At 40.5% G+C, this 21770-nt stretch overlaps 2 protein-coding genes across 6 annotated transcripts in view; one reads left to right on the top strand and one right to left on the bottom strand.

Moving 5' to 3' along the window:
- Window positions 1–237: 237 nt before the first annotated feature.
- ppic (peptidylprolyl isomerase C) lies at window positions 238–15615 on the bottom strand. The gene is made up of 6 exons (XM_088995190.1): window positions 15477–15615; window positions 14309–14422; window positions 14151–14244; window positions 9136–9203; window positions 3579–3695; window positions 238–2745 (listed from the first exon to the last, which is right to left on the bottom strand). Exons 1-6 carry the CDS (start codon window positions 15582–15584, stop codon window positions 2617–2619), a joined length of 630 nt encoding a protein of 209 aa, XP_088851316.1. The 5' UTR covers window positions 15585–15615; the 3' UTR covers window positions 238–2616.
- Window positions 15616–15655: 40 nt separating this feature from the next.
- The window catches only part of prdm6 (PR domain containing 6), a 33893-nt gene continuing 27778 nt past the window's right edge, over window positions 15656–21770 (top strand). For all 5 annotated transcript variants that reach the window (XM_088995189.1, XM_088995186.1, XM_088995187.1 and 2 more), the window contains exons 1-2: window positions 15656–15792; window positions 21295–21334. The gene's annotated coding sequence lies outside the window, so the exon portion shown is untranslated. The remainder of the gene's footprint in view (window positions 15793–21294; window positions 21335–21770) is intronic.

The raw sequence follows: 21770 nt of genomic DNA, 5'->3' as shown, positions 1-21770 counted from the left end.
TGTACAAAATTATGTTTTATGGGGACCTGGGAATGGATTATTCTCATTGTAATGGTTTCTTATGGGAAATAAATGTTTTGCTTTACACATACTTTCTGAGAACCAATTAACTTCATATGATGAGGTATTTTGTTTTTTGTACTTCTTCCTTTCCTTTCCTCTTCCTTTCATCACGTTGCTGCTGTGTAATGTCGATTTATCCGCTGAGAGGCTAATAAAAACTCATCTAATCCAATAACATAAAAAAAAACACGCAATCAGATTGTTTGGCACCGACATTTATTGGAAAACAAAAGCAATATCCGTAATAAAAACGTGAGCTACATTGACGATGTCATGTTCACAGTATGCAAGCAGCTGTGCGTAGTGAGAGGCTAACATGCGAACATCATTTCATGTAAACATATTTCATGTGATATGATTTTTTTTTCGAACTGTGCAATTTTTCTTGGAGCGGTTTGCATAGTTTTCTTTTTTTTAAACATGATGAATGCATAGCAAAAACAAAAACAGCGCGTGCGGCGGCTGTTCCTTTCATAGCACCGATGCTACATGCTAGCAGCTAGCTACATGTTTTTTTTTTCACACAGACAATTCGCCGTCAAATTGAACGTTTTTGTGCATTGACCATGTTGAAAAATAAAACCGTTATTTAATAAATGGTTTAATTTTCATTATTTTCAACACATTTTTGTTTCAAACCCTTTTACTTAATAATTTTCAGAATAAAACGGCTGTTATCAACGTAACGCTGTTGTGCAAACAAATGTATGTTAGTTTAAAATGGACATTTGAAGACCATATTCCATGTAATCATTTTTGCTACATTTCATGTTGTGGAAAATGAAATAAACCATGTATAACATTGGTGTTAACATCAAGGCCCGGGGGCAAAATCTGGCCCGCCACATCATTTTTTTCGGCCCGCCAAAGGAAATCAAACGTGAAATTCCATGATGCTTGCTAAAATCTGAACCAAAATTTCAATTTTTTTACTTCAAATTTGAAAACTAGTTATTCATTAACTCATTCACTGCCATTCTCGCTGGGGTGCTGATAAAGCGCTGGTCAAACCTCTGGCAATGTTTTTTCCCTTCCACAAGGGGGCATCATTCCCCTTTTTTCCATATTAGCGCTTTGTTCCAGCTTCGGCTCGTGTTAAAACGCTATATAAATCAATATGTTTTGTATTTTGTACAGCTGCCCCCATTTCAAGCTCAGATAACTCCAGACCCATATAACTTAGGATAACTCTTTATTTCTGATGAAAGAGCTTTTGTTACAGATTCAGCTGAAGCGTTATATTCTGTAAATCAATGTGTTGATTGTATTTTTGTACGTCTGCCCCATTTCAAGCTCAGATAACTCCAGACCCATATAACTTAGGAATTAACTTTTTTTCTGATGAAAGAAGAGCTTTTGTCCATGTTAGCGCTTTGTTATAGATTCAGCTTAAGCGCTATATAAATCAATGTGTTTAATGTATTATTGTACAGCTGACCCCATTTCAAGTTCAGATAACCCCAGACCCATATCATTTAGGAATGAACTCTTTTTCTGATGAAATTGAAGAGCTTTTGTCCATGTTAACACTTTGTTACAGATTCAGCTGAAATTGCATTTTCTGTGTAGTGAGAGAGAACTATTTCTATTTTTTAATTGTTTTTTATTTATTGCGTTCTATTTGTGATTGTATTTTATTCATTATAGTACCTATGCATGTCTGTGATTGTAAAGTGTCCTTGAGAGCTTTGAAAGGCGCTTAAAATGTAATGTATTAATATTGTTATTATTATTATTGTATTATTGCACATCAGCCCCCATTTCAAGCTCATATAACTCCAGACCCATATAACTTTGGCATTAACTCCTTTTTCCTGATGAAAGAAGAGAGTCTAAGGTTTCTTACGCCAAATTGAATGTGTATGTAGTCCTAAAATTTAATATTCTGCAATTTGAGTGTCTTGGCAAACTACAACTATGGCCGAAGCTGTAGTCCAAAGATGAGTTTGGCACCATTTTCCCCCCTTCAAATGTAAACCTAATTGCCGTTTGTGTTTTTACCTTCTTCAAAGGTTTTTAACCATGCAATCTGCATTTGTCTTTTCAATGAGAAAAGAGACGATTAAGTCCAAATTAAAACAGGAAGAAAGGAGAAATATGTCTCATCATTGGAGTTAAAGAATAAAGTCCCAGTGTAATCCCGGTCAACACCGTCAAAAACCCTTTTCAAGTTAGGGGGAGAGCTCAAAAAACCAACATAACTTGACATTGAGTGACAATGACAAAAACCCTGGCACTGGAGTGGACACATTTTTACACATCTGGCAGTGAATGAGTTAATTGGTTGTGCATTCTGCATGTAATAATTGGAGGGGATGAAACATTTGAATGGCTCGCCCAAATTCAAAATGGCCCCCGAGAGGAAACCGGAACTACAATGCGGCCCGTGGCAAAAAATTACTTTGACACAAGGTGAAAATCTAACATGATTCAGAAAGGGAAATCTATCATGATATCATGCTACTGCTAGTCCGCTAACAGGCGAAATCTGTGCCAACTTTTCACATTTCCTCTCTGAGCTTCCTCCAAAATAGAACAAATATTCCTGATGATCTACCAGCCGTCCACGTCGACGGTAAAGGGTTGTTTGACGGCGATCCGTCCGCTGTTGACGACCACGCACTCGGTGTACGGCAGGTTCCTGTCATTGGTGTCTTGGAGTTCCACGGTGTGTACCACAGACTGTCAAAAAATGACATCATCATCCTTTTCAATTCCAATTACCGTATTTTACGGTGCATACACCCGAAAATACGGTATATCTATTAGATATTGAAAAGAATATCATATACAGGTAACATCCAAGTTACGACCGGCACGGGTTACGACCACCCGTACTTACGATCACGACCGCAGACCCTTCTTTTTTAATTGTACGCCGGCAACGCGTACTACAATTTTGGCCAGCCAGCATGTCACTCACTCGCACAGCAATCTACTACGTGACTACAACCAATTCAGTAGTTATACAGTACAGATACCGCCTCGGCAACATCTCCTGTAGTACTGTACACTGCTTTTTTCCTTCGGCGTCCGCAGAGTCCGAGTGTGTGTGTCGGGCGACCTCTTCTGGCCGTTAGCAGGGAGAGCGATTTTTACATATAAGTGTTTTCTTTAACCTACTATATAAACTCTAAATATAAAATATAAATCGAGAAAATGAAACATAAAATTATAAAAACAACACTAAAAGTTAAGTATAACATTTATAAATGAATTGTACAGTAAACAGTTTTGTACACATTACAGGTACAGTTATACAGTAATAAAAATCTAAAATATAAAATGATAAAAATGACACTAAAAATTATAAAATGTATAAATGAACCGTAAAATGTTCGGTATATCATAGTATTCAATTAAAAAAAACAGATTGACATTGCATACTCTCCTGTCATGTAAACGTCACGTCGGCCATTTTGAATGAATTTCAACTTACGACTGTTTGACTTACAACCATTTTGTCGGAATGGAACCCTGTCATAACTCGAATGTTACTTGTATTTCAAACATACCATTCCATCCAGGACTTTGCCAAAAACCACGTGTTTCCCATCCAACCAGGGCGCCTTGGTGGCCAAGATGAAGAACTGCGAGCCGTTGGTATCTGCGCCGGCATTAGCCATGCTCACCTAAACACATAAAAAAAACATACAGTGGGGCCTCGGTTTACGAACGCCTTGCCTTTTGAACTTTTCGGTTTACGAACGTTAAATTTATGAAAATTAAACCTTGGATTACGCACTACTTTTCGCGATACACACCCCCCACCACGGCTGGCGGAGTAATCTTCCACGGAAGAACACCAAAGCACATGACTGAACAGCGCCCATGCCGGCCTGCCTTTCCAAACCCCCTTTCTCTGAATGCACACGTCGATCAGGAGCGGGAGAGAGAGAGAGACACACACACACACACACACACACACACACACACACACACACACACACACACACACACACACATACACATACACACACGTCGATCGACTCCAATGAGTTTTTTTACAGATACTTTTGCTTTTTTGGGACAGAAAAAGACACCACAGGCTCGTGGTCAGCCGAAGAAGACATAAAACAAAATTACAGTCCAGTAGAAGAAGGAGGATCTCCTTCTTCTACCTCCTTCCTTGAAAAAGGAAGAGTGTTGCATGACATTTAGGAAGGAGGTAAGACAAGCACTGGGTGGGCAAGAGGTCCTTCCAGATGACTGGCAAACTACAGCGAACATAATCAGAGACACAGGTCGGAAAGTACTTGGTGTATCGAGTGGAAGAAAGGTAGATAAAGAGACTTGGTGGTGGAATGGGGAGGTGCAGGAGTGTATACAGACAAAGAGGTTAGCAAAGAAGAAGTGGGACACTGAGAGGACGGACGAGAGTAGACAGCAGTACAAGGAGATGCAGCGCACGGTTAAAGTAAAGGTGGCAAAGGCCAAACAAGAGGCCTATGATGACTTATATGCTCGGCTGGAATGCAAGGAAGGTGAGACTGATCTTTACAGGCTGGCGAGACAGAGAGACAAAGATGGTAAGGACCTGCAGCAGGTTCGGGTGATTAAGGATAGAGATGGCAATGTATTAACAGGTGCCAGTAGTGTGATGGCAAGTTGGAAAGAGTACTTTGAAGAATTGATGAATGAGGAAAATGAGAAGGAACAAAGAGTAGAAGACGTGACTGTTGTGGACCAAGACGTAGCAAGCATTAGCAAGGATGAAGTGAGGAAGGCACTGAAGAGGATGAAGGGGGGAAAGGCACTCGGGCCTGATGATTTACCAATCGAGGTATGGAAGTGTCTTGGAGAGGTGGCGGTGGTGTTCCTGACTGGGTTATTCAACAAGATCTTAGATGGTGAACAGATGCCTGAAGAATGGAGACGAAGTGTACTATGCCCATTTTTAAGAACAAAGGAGATGTTCAGAGTTGTACTAATTACAGAGGAATAAAGTTGATGAGCCATACAATCAGAATCAGAATCAGAATCACAATCAGAATCAGAATACCTTTATTCGTCCCGCAATGGGGAAATTTGCAGTGAAACTCTGGGAAAGAGTATTTGAAGCTAGACTAAGAGCAGAAGTGAACATTTGTGAGCAGCAGTATGGCTTCATGCCGAAAAAGAGTACGGCAGATGCAGTGTTTGCTTTAAGAGTGCTGATAGAGAAGTACAGAGAAGGTCAAAAGTCCAAGATGGCGCCCGAGTAGGCAGCCTCAGCAAGTGCTCTCATGAGCCTTGCTTTTTTTGGTTGTTTTTGTCTTGTTTTGTGTTTTCTTTTGTCACTTTGTGTTGTTGTGCATCGTGTGGAACGGATACAGAATGTTTTTCAGCATTTTTGACCACGACATTCATCAAGGAGGAGACTGTGCTGAGCGGTTGCGCCTTTTCGGCAGCATGAATATGCCAGTACTGTTTTTGAATGGGAGGGGAATGTCGGAGCCATTCGACTGCCATCGCTGGACAGCTCTGGGGCCATTGTGCTTTTTTGTGCCTGTAATGGGCAGCATCTTCACAGCCCCGCTTTGTTTAGCGGAAAGGTCAGTGCTGTTGGACAGTCTGCGGCTGGATGGATGCATGGCTTGAGGAACCCGCGATAAGAAGAAAGGAGCGTTAGCGCAGAGCGCCGATGCGTATGTGGAACTGTTGCGGCTTGGAATTGAAGCAGATTTATGTGGAACAGGAGATGTGAGACAATCTCTTTTCGTCAATGGATGCTACAGCTGCGTGTTTGCTTTCAACATTTAGCTTGTAGTCGACGTGCACATTAGACCATGATGTCCCTGATCCACTGGTGGAAAGACGCGTTGATCCTCTCCTCTTTCATCTAGAACTGCTTCATGTCATCACAAAGAGGGTACAGCAAGTCCTGAAGAACGAATGTCTCTCTGTGTCTTTGTTTTGTCATATTGTCTCTATGCTGTCATATTATTAGTTATTTAGTTTTTTTTTGTTCTTTTGACTTCAAGACGGCGCCGCGAGAGTGGCTGCCTTTCCAGCAGCTCATGTATTTTGTTTTTCTACTTTCATTCCTTTCATCACTTTGCTGCTGTGAAATGTAAATTTCTCCACTGTGAGACTAATAAAGGCATATCCAATCCAAAAGGAATTGCATTGTGTCTTTGTAGATCTGTAGAAAGCGTATGACAGGGTGCCCAGAGAAGAGCTGTGGCATTGCATGAGAAAGTCTGGAGTGACGGAAAAGTATGTCAGAGCGGTGCAAGACATGTATCATGACTGTGAGACAGTTGTGAGGTGTGCTGCCGGTATGACTGAGGAATTCAAGGTGGAGGTGGGACTCCACCAGGGGTCAGCTCTGAGCCCCTTCTTGTTTGCTATGGTGATGGACAGGCTGACAGACGATGTTAGACAAGAATCTCCTTGGACCATGATGTTTGCAGATGACATTGTGATCTGTAGCGAGAACTGGGAACAGGTGGCGGAGAAACTAGAGCTGTGGAGATATGCCCTGGAAAGGAGAGGAATGAAGATCAGTCGCAGCAAGACGGAATATATGTGTGAACGAGAGGGATTCAAGTGCAAGAGTGATGCTACAGGGAGAAGAGATAAAGAAGGTGGAGGATTTTAAGTACGTGGGGTCAACTCCCGTCCAAGCCTTCAACTGCCAGGCAGGAGACCGAGAGGAAGACCGAAGAGGAGGTTTATGGATGTGGTCAAAGAGGACATGAAGGTAGCTGGTGTGAGAGAAGAGGATGCACAAAACCGGCATAGATGGAGGACATTGATTCGCTGTGGCGACCCCTGAGGGGAAAAGCCGAAAGGAAAAGAAGGAGGAGAAGAAGGAGATCATTGAGAAACACGAACGAGGGGTACGTTTGTCTGATTTAGCCGCTTAGCGGATATGCTAAGTCCATTTCAATGTGTATCATTGCGTTCAGCTGATAGAAAATGATTGGCATGATGCTACCCTTCGATCCTTGAAAGCAGCATGGAAGAATTTGTGGCCCGCATGCATCCTTGAGAGGGACTTGACAACTCTGTTGTTTTGGACGACATTGTTTCCATTTGACAGAACATGGGACTCGAAGTGGGTGCAGATGACATCAAGGAGCTTGTTGCTGACCATAATGAGGTCCTCAACACACAGGATTTGATTTGCTAAGTGGAATGATGTGCAGGCGTTTATTGAACAGTTCCATCCAGAAAAGACTGTGGCTATGAGAATCATCAACATGATGAATGATAATGTGATGCCTCAGTTTCAAGTCAAAAAGCAACAGGTGTCAATTAAGAGCCATCAACGACCATCACAAATGTAAATAAAGTGACTTTATTAGCCTGTGCAGGGTATTTCTTTCATCACAATATAATAGCACATTTATTATACATAGAATAAGGTATGTTGTGTGTAGTTTTAAGGCTTATTTCGTTGAAAAATTATATTTTATGGAGACCTGGGAACGGATTATTCTCATTTTAATGGTTTCCTATGGGGAAAAAAATTGGGATACACACTTTTCGCCTTACACACTCTGTCTGGGAACCAATTAAGTTTGTAAGCCAAGGTCTCACTGCATATATATATATATATATATATATATATATATATATATATATATATATATATATATATATATATATATATATATATATATATATAAAAAAAATCCTCGTCTCACCCACCATGGGTGGTGTCTGTCCCCATTTCAGCTCGGGTCCTCTACCAGAGGCCAGGAAGCTTGAGGGTTCTGCGCAGTATCCGTGCTGTTCCCAGCACTGCGCTTTTCTGGACCGAGATATCCGATGTTGTTCCCGGGATCTGTTGCAACCACTCGTCGAGTTTGGGGGTCACTGCCCCAAGTGCTCCGACCACCACAGGCACGACTGTCACCTTTACCTTCCAGGCTCTCTCCAGCTCCTCTCTGAGCCCTTGGTATTTCTCGATTTTCTCATGTTCCTTCTTTCTGATGTTCCCATCACTCGGGACCGCTACATCCACGACAACGGCTTTCCTTTCCCCTTTATCTATGACCACGATATCTGGTTGGTTGGCCATTACCATCTTGTCAGTCGGTATCTGGAAGTCCCACAGGATTTTTGCTCGGTCATTCTCCACCACCTTGGGAGGTGTTTCCCATTTTGACCTTGGGGTTTCCAGTCCATACTCCGCACAGATGTTTCGGTAGACTATGCCAGCCACCTGGTTATGGCGCTCCATGTAGGCTTTCCCTGCCAGCATCTTACACCCTGCAGTTACGTGTTGGATTGTCTCAGGTGCCTCTTTGCACAACCTACACCTTGGGTCTTGTCTGGTGTGGTATATCCCTGCCTCTATGGCTCTGGTGTTCAGGGCCTGCTCTTGGGCAGCCAGGATGAGTGCCTCTGTGCTGTCCTTTAGGCCAGCCCTCTCTAGCCACTGATAGGACTTCTTGAGATCAGCCACTTCTGCTATGGTTCGGTGGTACATCCCGTGTAGGGGCTTTTCCTCCCATGATTGTCCCTCTTCCAGCACCTCATCCTCTGTTCCCCATTGACTGAGACATTCTCTGAGTACATCATCCGTTGGAGCCTTCTCTTTGATGTATTCATGGAGCTTGGATGTTTCATCCTGGACAGTGGCTCTCACACTCACTAGTCCCCGGCCTCCTTCCTTACGGCTTGTGTACAGTCTCAGGGTGCTGGACTTGGGATGGAACCCTCCGTGCATGGTGAGGAGTTTTCGGGTCTTAACATCCGTGGTCTGAATCTCTTCCTTTGGCCACCTTATTATTCCTGCAGGGTATCTGATCACTGGCAGGGCATAGCTGTTTATTGCCCGGGTCTTGTTCTTGCCATTGAGCTGGCTTCTGAGGACTTGCCTCACCCGCTGGAGGTATTTGGTCGTAGCCGCTTTCCTTGTTGCTAATTCGAGGTTGCCATTGACGTATTTTAGCCCCAAATGCGAGCGGCTTTAATTTTATTGACTAAGTGAAAATAAAAGCCACAAAGAAAGCGTTACATGACTTGATTTCAATCCATAGTTACAAACAAAAAGATTTTGGTTTCTCAAGAGAAGCTAGATGTGATAGTAGTATATGAATTGTATATTTTTTGAAAATGGTGACGGGAAAAACATACCCATCCTGCTGAGCTGTGCTTCAGTTTGAAATTCTCATCAGGAAATGTTGCCCCGTAGATGCTGTGACCTATTACAAAGACCACATTAGCTTTGCCATCATCGAGTTATCACCACATACGGACACAAGTAGCACACATTAGCATTATCAGTACAACTTTTACGTTGGGCGTACAACTTTCAAAACGTCTCGGCCCGGGTGGCCGACAACTTCTTCATGAAGTTGGCTCTCAGGCGTACAGGAGTGGTTCATCGATGAAAAGGTTTCTTCAGCCGTCATCTATATGTATTTTGTTTTTCTACTTTCATTCCTTTCATCACTTTGCTGCTGTGAAATGTAAATTTCTCCACTGTGAGACTAATAAAGGCATATCCAATCCAATCCAATCTGTACTTCTTTGAAGGTGTCGGACGTTTCGCTTCTTATCCAAGAAACTTCGTCAGCAAACTATAGTCTTACTGGTAGTTTAGGCCCTATATATATATATCCCTACTGTCCAGACATGGCGGTGCCGGACTCTGCTATGATAGGTCCCTGCTCTCAGGTTGGGGGTAGCAGAGGACTACTCCTTGAAACTCGACTGATTGTTCATATTCTTCTGACTAACGACTGGTCTGATTGCCCCACTTCGACCGGTATCACCTCATCAGTATTATCCTAATGTTGTCTAAGCAGGCTATTGTATGAACGATCCAAATTGAACCTCACCCCACCAAACCGGTTTAATGAAGGATTTAGTTGTTTTATGAAAATCGCTTCTTTTACTCCCCTTTCAAACCATCTATGTTCTTTCGCTAAGATTTTAACCTCATTGTCGTCAAATGAGTGGTTGCTAGCTTTTAGGTGCAAATGTACTGCCGATTGAGGCCCACGAGTATTATCCCTGCGATGTTGATAAAGTCTTTTTTTGAGAATTTGTTTAGTTTCCCCAATGTACTGCTCTTTACAATTTCCATTCTTACAATGTATTGAATAAACTACATGACTTTGTTTTTCATTTGGCAGCCTATCTTTTGGATGCACTAATGTTTGCCTTAAAGTGTTTATCGGTTTGAAATAAGTAGGAATTTTGTGTTGCCAAAGTACTAGTTTTTCAGAAACCCATGCAATGTAAGGTACTGCTACTCCTCTCCTTTTTGTATCTTGAGAATTTTTGGTTTCATTCCCTATTCTTTCTTTCTGACATTTGTTAAATGACCACTGAGGGTACCCGCAGTTTGTGAGTGCTCTCCTGATATGTTTTGACTCCTTTTCTCTACCTTCAACGCTTGTTGGTATTAGTTTAGCCCTATACTGGAGGGTTCTGATAACTCCTAGTTTGTGTTGTAAAGGGTGGTTAGAATCAAAAAGTAAGTATTGGTCACTATGCGTAGCCTTCCTAAAGACTTCTGTTTTTAGCGCTCTGTCCTCTTTTATAATTACTTTGCAATCCAAAAAGGCTAGTTGGTTCTCTTTGATGTCCTCGCGAGTAAATTTAATGTTGATGTCTACCAAGTTGAGGTGATCTGTGAAGGATTGAATTTCTTGTTTTTTAACTATGACAAAAGTATCGTCCACATATCTAAACCAGTCCAGGTTATGTGAAGGATGTGAGGGCCTGTTTCTCCATCTCTTCCATGTACAGATTAGCCACTATGAGTGAAACTGGTGAGCCCATAGCACAACCATGAATTTGTTTGTGAAATTTCTCCCTAAATTGAAAATACGTAGTATTAAAGCAGATTTCCAATAATTGGCAGATGTGGTCCGGTTTACAGTGACGGTATAGTCAGAAGCACGAAACAGGCTTCTGATTGGCTGCCGTGCCGGGTATGCAAATTGCCAAACGAACCAGTTTGTTTTCTTCAGCGATCAGTCTTCGGGGAAATTTTAACCTGGATTCTTTCACAAAACGGTTTGTACAGCCAACAACCACACACGATATCACCATTGTACTAAAACGCGAAGACTTACATTCATCAAAACCGAAAATGAAAGGCATAAGCTTACAAAACAATGATCGCTCTCGCTGGCAACTGTTGTGTTTATTTGGCTACCGGCCTCCCGGAAGTTAGCGGCTGAACACGTGATTATAACAAACGACGTCACGCTGGCATCTCCTATAACACCTCGGGAATGTCCGAAAGCAGGCTTCTGATTGGCTGCCGTGCCGAGTATGTAAATTGCCAAACGAACCGAAATCCCAAAATTTCCTCCAAAAAAGAATACATTATTCAAATTTCAGAATCTTCGCAACGCAATGCAAAAATTGCATTGTGCACCATGACGACAAACGACAACTGGAGCACAATCTTCAGCAAGGGATATTTACCATAAATTAAGCAAGGGAGCATTTGTGGTAGGTACTTCCTTAACCCTTTAGTGCTTTAAATATTTTTTACTTAGGAAAAAAAATCTGTTCAGTTTTTATGGTCACTGATGGATATAATAACATACTAGTAGCTTCATTTTTTTCCAATAATATAGAAAATTTGATAATGTGCCTAATTTGGTACAATCGTCATGAAAGACCTCAATTGAGTGGGTGCCATTTTTGGAACATATGTCAAATGCAACTTCAAAGACTATACTTTTATCCAAATGACAGCTTTTTATTAAAATAAAAAATACATACATATTTACATAAATTACATACATAATTTACATAAAATGTTTACATAAAAATACAGTTCCTTTACAAATAAAGAAAACTAGCTAATAACCATGGAATAATGCAAAGCAGTTCTTGTGATGATTCAAAGATTTACATTGCATTTTTTTGCTGTAAATATTATTTTTCACCGAGCATGTGCCATGCTTGCACCTGTTGCGGTTCTTTGCAACATATGGAATATGAGCTATGTTGTCAAACCGAATACTGTATCATCGGAGAAAAATTAACCTCAATGTCTTTTAGCTGCGGTTAAGGTGAACAATCGATTGAGCTTCACTGTGCCACAACAGCAGATTTTTCTTGTTACCAAATGTTGGAGTAAGGGGATAGATGTAAACTAATTATCAAAATACAATCGATGATTCTTTCCCGGTTGGATGTTTTGAGCCAAATGGAGCACAACATTTGAGCTTACTTTCAGATCGGGAACTTTAGAGTCACTGACTGGATCTATCGTTCCTGTATATGGAATGCATACATGTAGCCATCATAACCTGCCAGCACAAAGAACTTGAACCCCCATTTCTTTGGTTTATTTGGTAGACATTGCTTCAGTGTAAATCTACCTTCATAGAGTACAATTTGTTCATCAATTGACAAACGCTGTGATTTGGGTAATTCTTGAAACTTTTATCATTGGCCTTACTTTGTGCAAGGGATCATAATTTGGGCTTTCCCGAGTTCCTTGTTTTGTGTTGTCTGCTATATGCAAGTTCCTTTTTATAATTTCGAAGCGATCCCTTGACATACATTCTGCAGCATAATCAGTTAGTGGCGATAGCTTTCAAGCCCAATGCATCCGAGTGTTTGGTCATGAACGCTGGCGCGAATGGCTGCCGCTGCTCACCCGCACAAAAAAATCCCGTGACTATAAAGTGTCCTTGAGAGTTTTGAAAGGCGCTTAGAAATTAAATGTATTATTATTATTATTATTTTGAGATTGAGAAAAAATATATCAATCCCAGCCACTTCTCAAGATCTTCTTTGGCGAGATACAGGGGCTTATTGATGTCATTTTGAATTGCATAGAAGTTCGACTGTTCAACAATAATATCCATAGTTTTTTCATCAAAAATCCTTTGAAAGTATTTCATTTGTGATAGAAGTTCATCAATGCAACAGTCACGACTGTGTCCGATGACAAAATGTCTTCATCAACATGATCATCTATTTCATTCTCATCAGGATCTGGAAAGATATACAGTACATGGGTATTTTAGAAAAAAACATATGGACCTCCGTTTCAATAATCACATTGAGAATGCGAAGCTATGAGATACAGCTATTTGTGGGAAATGCACCGTTCACTTACAATTAGTCGCATAGGGTACCAAGTCAGGATCAACAATATCATCATGAAAATAGCGTTAGCATGCGGAATGTTCCAAATTCAGGACAGTACTTATTTTTAATATTTCTTGGTAAATAAACAAGTTAGCGTTAGTTTATGCATTTCAGTATCAAGGTAAACCTCTTCTGAATAGCTCATAAAATAGTTACAACATATACTTACGTGATATTTTATCCATGACGAAAAATAGAAGGTGCACATGTCTGTTGCGCATGAAGGAGGTGATGTCACTGACGCTCTTAAAGGTAAAGCTGCGCATAACCTGTTTTAAAGGGACATGTAACTTGTGCCGCATCAGTTCCAATGGGCACTTGAACTGCTACCCTTCATTTTCTCGATCTATAAGCATTTATCTTTAGTGTACCGAATTTGGCACAATCGTCCGTGAAGGGTTAATTTAAAAAAATCCGTTACACTTGTTAACAATGTTTTTTTGCGATTAGTCATCTTATTGTCCTTCAAGTTGTGAAAAATGAAACAAAAGAAAATGACGGTCGAGCAGAAGGAGATCATCGAAAAACACGAACGACTTGTGCGTTTGTGTTACTTAGCGTCCCAGTACTATTACGCTAAGTCAATCATTGCTGCCATCCATTGACAAGTGTAGTTTTAAGGCTTATTTAGTAGAGAATTATGTTTTATGAGGACCGGGGAACGGATTATTCTTATTTTAATGGTTTCTTATGGGAAATACATGTTTGGAAGATGAACCTTTTGCCTTACACTTTCTGGGAACTAATTAAGTTAGAAAGCTGAGGTATCACTGTATATCGGTGCTACAAGCATAAACTGATGTTTATACAGTAAAGTCTCGTTATATCGATATCGGTTATATCGATAGTACTGCTTATTACGATATTATTACTATGAACGCAAGGAGAAAATTTAACGATGCCGCATATCGATAGTCCGGTTATATCGATATTTTTTCCGACTCCCGAGAATATCGATATAACGAGACTTTACTGTATTTTGGTAGCGTCATCACGTAGCGCGGCAACGGTGATGGTACCTCCGGTTCCATCTCCAGCGGTAAAATCCCCTCCTTGGATCATAAAATCTTTGATGACCCGGTGGAATTTTGTGCCTTTGTAGCCGTATCCTTTCTACAAATAAATACACAAGCTTACACTTTGAGTGAAGGGGAATGTCTGCGGTTCACGGCCTTACCTCTCCGGTTGCGAGGGCCACAAAATTATTCACGGTCAGCGGGACCACCTCTCCAAAAAGGCCGATGACGATGCGGCCCACCTCGTGACCAGCCACTGCGATGTCAAAAAACACCTGCACGTGCACGCACAATTGCTGTCAATCCACCATTGCTGTCAAAGTCATCAAAAGTGAAAAGGGATTGTCATTCTTTTTGTGAAAAACCATGATACAGTAATAATAATAATAATAATAATAATCCATTTCATTTCTAAGCGCCTTTCAAAAGTCTCAAGGTCACTTTACAGTCACAGGATCGTTTTTTCTGTGGGTGAGCAGCGGCAGCCACATGCGCCAGCGTTCACTCAAACCGGAATAACTCAAATACAGTAAAGTCTCGTTATATCGATATCGGATATATCGATAGTTCCGGTTATATCGATACTATTTCTATGCACGCACTGAGAAAATTACATGCAAACAGGGTCGGATATATCGGACTCCCTTGAATATCGATATAACGAGACTTTACTGTAGATAGAAAGATAGAAAGCTAGCTAGCTAATAGATAACTAATAGCTAGCTAGCTCGCCAATTAGATAGCTAATAGACAGCAAATAGATAGTGAGCTAGTAAGCCACCTAAATGAGCTATATAGCTGGCTATCTGGCTAGCAGGCCAGTTATCTAGCTGGCTACCCAGCTAGCTATCTAGCTGGCTATTTAGCTATCTAGCCAGCTATCCAACTGGCTACCTCGCTCACTATCTAGCTATTAGCTGTCTAACTAGCGAGCTAGCTATCTATTAGTTATCTATTAGCTGGCTACCCAGCTAGCTATCACTAGTGCAGTCTGTTCGACCGGAGGCAAATTCCTTGTGTGTTCTACATACTTGGCCAATAACGATGATTCTGATGATAGCTTTTTTTAATTCAATGACTAAATGTAGACTACATACACCATGGTTCACTTATGTTCATGTAATGATGCAAACTATTCGTCATATGGTAAACATGTCATCTCAGTTGTTATCGCGAGAATCAAGTCGAGCACGTGAGTTGGCGGGAATGCCTGCCGGCGCATATGTGACGTGTGCGCGTACGCGAGAGAAAAATAAATAAGGACGCACGCACACACACATTCACTCCGTGCCTGCTACCAAGACGAAGGCATTTTAAGATAACACGTACCTTCTCCGTGACTTTAGGTCCTCTGACTCCGCTCCGTGAAGCTGTCACCGAGTGGAGGCAAGCGGCGTTCAGGAGCAGTAAGAGCAGCAGCATCGAGCGAGGCTCCATTTAGTTCTACTCACCGAGGAGGAGAAGAAGGAGGAGGAGGAGGAGGAATAATATCAGAGCGGTGCTCCGATGCTCGGACGACGGAGAATCTGAGCGTCTTTGGCGGACACGTCATCAAATGGCAACGCCTCCTCCTCCTGCCGCTGCTTATCTCCGCACCGGCGGTAAGGAAGTTCCGCCCACCGAGATGAGGAAGCGAAAGAAAAAGGTGAGAGGATGCGGCCAATTATTGATGTTAAAGTTAAAAAAAAAGTCTTATAAAGTATTTAATTTGATATAATTTGAAGAGCACCCGAGCGGTCAAATACTTCAACATTTGCTCACGATAAAGGGCACATTGACGTATTGATTAAATTGGTGATCAAGTAGCTCAGCATTAGCTGCCCTACTGAACACTGCTCCCCGCGCCACGGGTTGTCAGCCATATTGCTTTAGCCATAACATGATAAACCACGATTAATTGTCGCGGTTGTTTTTCGTAGTAATAACGTTCCCATTTTGTCGCCGAACACTTTATTTACCTAGCATTTTGTAAGTATCGACCAAGGTGAGAAAACAATAAATTATGGGAAGGGGAAGAAGGCTTAAAGGACAACCGACGTCACTTTTTTGTTCCCCAACTGACATCAGAAAAACGTTTTATAGCATCTAAAATCCCCAAAACACGCAGTATATTTGTATCATATTTACAAAACACCAATAAAAATGATTTAAGGTGTCTAAAAAGTACTTCAATTTGAAACCGGAAGTGGCCAGTTTCAGAAGTTCTTGTTCATGTTCTTGGTGTCACGGCAAGACGTCTTGCCTTGCTCGAGAATCAAAACAATGGCTTCAGATTCGGAGAATATGCTTTCTTGTTATCCAGTTATGAATATGATTCAAATAGTTCTGAAGAGGAAAGCATACATGTTTGCAATCGATTAAAGAATTTATTCCGTGTCATTTTGAGGGAGGAAATGTAGCACCGAATATGTGTCATCTGGGGCGGAAATGTAGCACCGAAAAGAGGCAGAAGAGGGCGACAAAGCTCTGTGTAAAGCTCAGTGGAAACGGGCTGATTGATTCCTTACAATTTTTGTCAGTGAATATCAAATAGATGCTCGGTGCCACACACAAGGATTCAACATTGCGTTATTTATGTGTTTTCCTTCTAATTTCGCCATCAACATGGATCAACACGAAGTTTTCAGACCAAACAAAGTACAGTGGTACCTCGGTTCTCGAACATAATTCGTTCCAGGACCCTGCAGGCTAAGCAGGCAACACAACGCAAACGTTGCACGCCTGCACGCGACAACAGAGCGATACACCCGTGCGGCGCTCAGCTCCCCACCCTCGCGTCGTATTGGCGTTCGAACACCGATTGATGTTCGAACACCAAAGCAAGAATATCTCGAATATTTTGTTCGAACACCGATTTGTTCGAACAGTGAGGCATTCGAGAACCGAGGTACCACTGTATTGCGAAATGCATTGCGGTGATGCAAGGTATGTCCTTTCTCGCTGACGGGCGTTCCTTCAGTGACGTAGTGTGAGGACTCGTCACCAACTCAAAAACAAGACTTCCAGAATATTCAGCGCGAGTTTTAAAACGTAAAACATAGCTATATGCGTCGGAATCTTTGTAAAATAGAAGTCATTTGAAGCCATTTTACAAATGATAGACACAACCTGTCCGGATACGTCGGTTGTCCTTTAATAAATCTCGTAAATACTCTTGAAACTGCGAAACTTAAGTAAAATCACATTCTGAGAAGAAGATATGACCACACTCGCTTGAAATACGAGCAGGTGTGAGATGTTGGATTCCCACGTCTTTTCAATTGTCAAGCACTTAGCTTAGCGCTTAGCAATGTTGACATTTTCATAAAATTTTGCTTGTGTTTTAAAAGATGTTCGGAAAGCTTTATTCCAACCGATTGTTACCATGAGTTTTATTTTGTATTTGATTTTGGGAGGAATAATATAATTTGACTGATGAGTTAATATAAGGTATTGATTGTGTCTTCTATGAATTGAACGTTTTATGTATTTTTTATTTTTATTTTGTTTATATTCAAGGGAGGCAAAGCCAGTAAAAGTCCCTGATGAATATCTGTCATTGCGCATGAATTATAATAGTCAGGCTGCGGTGACCTTAACGGGTGGACACACACACGCACACTCACACACACTCACAACTTTGCGTGTGTGAGCGGGTAGTTTTATCGGTCTCCTGTCAAAGCGACCTGTCCATTTGTCTTTTCTCGCTGCCGTCCACTGAATTAATTAGCAGGAATGTAAATGTTTTAATTGAATGTCAAACAGGACCTTAACCACATGCACACGCGCACACACAACACACACACACACAGATATACTCGCTAATTGTTTACAGGTTAGTTGTGTAAACAAGCACATGCGCGCTAATTGTTTACCTGTTAATTGTCGGTGTTGTTGTGTCACACATGCTAACGTTACATTAATTGCGTAATGCTATTTATTTTGGCTGTTGTTATTTTCCATTCGTCTCTGAAGTGCTAGCATGTTGTGTTTGTAATGTTTCGTTTGTGATTACAGTGATACCTCGGCTTATGAACGCTTTAGCTCACAAAGTTTTTCCCTCACGAACATTAAATTTGCGAGCATGTAATCTTGGGTGACAAACTACTTTTCGGCGGACGAACCAAACCACACAGCTGGCGGACTAGTTCACTTCCCCAATTTCTTAGAGTGCAGACATGGTTTGTTATCAAGTGGAGTACTTTTGCTATTACGGAACCGAAAAAGACCCCACCACAGGCGAGTATTAAGCCGAAGAGGACACAAAAGAAAATGAGCAGAAGGAGATCATCGAAAAGCACCAACGAGGTGTGCGTTTGTGTGACTTAGCGTCACAGTACCAGCACGCTAAATCGACCATTGCTACGTTTGGCTAAGGGTGTTTCTGTGTTGTCTAAGCAACGGTGTCAGGCAATAGAAGAGGCTGAAAAACTGTTGATTTGGATGAACAAAAAGCAGCTAGCAGGGCACAGTGTAAGTGAGGGTATTATCGGCGAGAAAGCACGGCACCTTCACTCGGATATCATCAAGAGTCAATGACCATCACAAAGGTCAACAAAATGACTTTATTGTACTGTACTGTTTATTTCTTGAATTACAATACAATAGCACATTTATTATCCATCGGTATATTTTGTGTAGTTTCTATGCTTATTTAGTAGAAACTTATCTTTTATGGGGATTTGGGAACGAATTACAGAGATACCTCGGTTTTCGACCATAATCCGTTTCAGAAACCTGTTCGAAAACCGATTTGTTCAAAAACCGAAACAGCACTTTCCATTAAAATCAATGTAAACAATCATAATCCGTTCAAAGTCTAGAAAACAACTTTTTAACGATTTCATCGCATAAACCGGATAAAAACTTAATAATAGAGCAGGTCATGTGTAAAATTCTATAAAAACAACCTTTTATTTTCACCAATTTTTAACATCAACATTAATCTGTACATAAAAATCTATCTTTCTGCCACGGCCGTGTTGGCACCTATCCCAGCTGTCTTTGGGCAAACACAGGGCACACTAACTTTTCAAACCATCCTCTGCTTGCTTTAAAATCGTACTATTCAGGTGATCTTAACCAAATATGTCAGCATTTTCGCAAAAATAAAACAACAATATTAATGCGTCGGTCACAATGAGACAATGAGGAAGACGTGACATATAAGGAAGCACAGGGTAGTTGAGTGATGCATTCAGATGCACTCAGTTTGGTTGAGAACCAAATTTCGGTTGTATACCGGGGCATAAAAAATATGACATTTTTGGTTGAGAGCCGAATGGGATGAGAACCGAGATGTTCGAAAACCGAGGTTTGACTGTATTCTCATTTCAATGGTTTCTGATTGGAAATGAATGTTTGGAAGACAAACTTTTTACCTTACACACACTTTCTGCGAGCCAATTAAGTTCGTAAGCTGAGGTATCACTGTATATTATCATATTTTGTCATGTTTGTTTTGTTTGTTTTTCTTATTTGAGACATTACGGTGTTTTATTTCCAGGTGGGGTGTGCACCGGGTGGTGGGGTGTGTTCAAGTTGACGCGGAGAGCGTAGCGGCGTGTATGTGTGTGTTAGCTTGTTAATAAGTTGTTTTTGTGTGCAAATAATTAGCTTTCCTTGTAGAAAATGATGAATTTGGGCAGTTAATTCATCGATCGGCCGATGCGCCGGGCTGTGGAAAAGTCATTAATCAATGCGTGAAAAGAGCTAATTCTCCTCCCGCCGCTTCCTCCGAGACAACACATAAACACAACACACACACCCCATGCCGCCGCAGGAGTTTATTTAGTTATTTATTTATTTTAATATTGTTTCACACACATGCGCTAGCTCCTTCTCAGTTTTTTTGTGCTCATTTTACAAAAGCCCCGCAAAAGAAACAACCATCAGACAATTTATTAAAAACTACACTATGAGCTTGCATTATTATGCAATAATTATGCATTATTGCATTGCATTATTATGCATTATTTTGTTATTTCTTTATTTATTTTTATCATTCTGTTATATTTATTTATTTACATTGTTTTACAAATACACATGATGTCAGCTATTTTCTCCTTTCGCAGAAAAAAACATATAAATATTTTTTAAAAAAACAATTAGCTGTAGCAATGCATTGTTTTATTTTTATCAGTGTGTTATTTATTTATTTACATTATTTTACACACACATGATGTCAGCTATTTTATTTATTTATTTTCTCCTTCAGCAAAAAAAACAAAACAAACATCAGACAATATTAAAAAAAAAACGATTAGCATTAGCTATGTGTTGTTTTGGTTATATTTATTTATTTTTTAGCATTGTGTTTTATTTATTTACATTATTTTACACACACTATGTCAGCTATTTTATTTATTTATTTTCTCCTTTAGCAAAAAAAAAAAAAAAAAACAACCAAAACAAATATCAGACAATATTTAAAATGCGTTGTTTTGGTTAAAACAATGTTTTGCATTCACAGTGGCTTTTAAAAAGAATTGTGTATCGAATTCATGAAAAAATGTTTTCCTCCTCCAGTTAAATAAATAAAAATAAATAAATAAATAAATACATAAATAAATAAATAAAACACCATCATCCAATTATTAATAATGACACCTGATTTTAAAACCAATAACAAGAGATGACTATTTTGGAATGCTCGTCAATAATCACAAAAATCACAGTGGTCACACAAGTGGGTAGCACGTCTCGCAGTTCGTGTTTTTATTTTCAATTAAATTTGACATAGAGTGCCATTCCCGAATTTGTTTGTTTTTTCTTGCTTGGGTGCCGATAAAGCGCTGGCCATGTTTTTTTCTTTTCCACAAGGGGGCAGCATTTGCCTTTTGTCCATGTTAGCGCTTTGTTCTAGCTTCAGCTGTTGTTAAAGCGCTATATAAATAAATATGTATGTATTGTATTGTATTTTGGACAGCCGCCCCCATTTCAATCTCAGATAACTTTGAGTGACAATGACAAAAACCCTAGCATTGGAGTGGGCACATTTTTACACATCGTCTGACAGTCAGTGAGTGAAAGATCATTTTATTGGTAGGGGGGCATGATTGTTGTTGAAATTCCGTGTGCCACTTAAAAAAATCAGAAAAAGGAGGACTTTGCTTGAATTTTAAAATCATAATAAATGAGAAAAAAAAACTGTTTTTGTTCCTCACAGGATTGTCGTCAAATAACAACCGGATAAAGTGACAAAATGGGTGAGTTTCTTTCTTTTTGTTTTTCTTCTTTTTCAGATATGTTTATTTTGAAGGATTAGTGAATATGGCATCCCCCAGGGATCCGTGTCGAGTCCACGTGTGATTTTTTTTTTTTTTTTTGGGTGACTGGTTTATTACCAACATTCAAAACAATCACCCATTCCACACCTTGTATTCATCATGACATGTTTATATGTTTAAAAACTCAACAGCTTCAGTCATTCGCTAGTGACGCACCAGGGCACCTCCCTTCCACCGTCCCACTCCGCTAGCCAGAAGTTTTCTCACAACCCCCCCCCCCCCCCCCCAAAAAAAAAAAAAAAGTGAAAAAGTGTGTTTTGGGTCGAGACGAGAGTTCATGCGGAGTCGCTAGCGTGTTTGTTGTTTTTGTTCCTTATCAATCCAGAGCCGCTAGCCACAATGACGGATGGAGGCT

Source organism: Hippocampus bargibanti, linkage group LG04 (assembly GCF_051943395.1).
Source record: "Hippocampus bargibanti isolate YZ-2025 linkage group LG04, ASM5194339v1, whole genome shotgun sequence".
NCBI classification, from domain to species: domain Eukaryota; kingdom Metazoa; phylum Chordata; class Actinopteri; order Syngnathiformes; family Syngnathidae; genus Hippocampus; species Hippocampus bargibanti.
The sequence above is the reverse complement of the archived record's forward strand: the minus strand, read 5'-3'. Positions and strand labels throughout refer to the sequence as shown.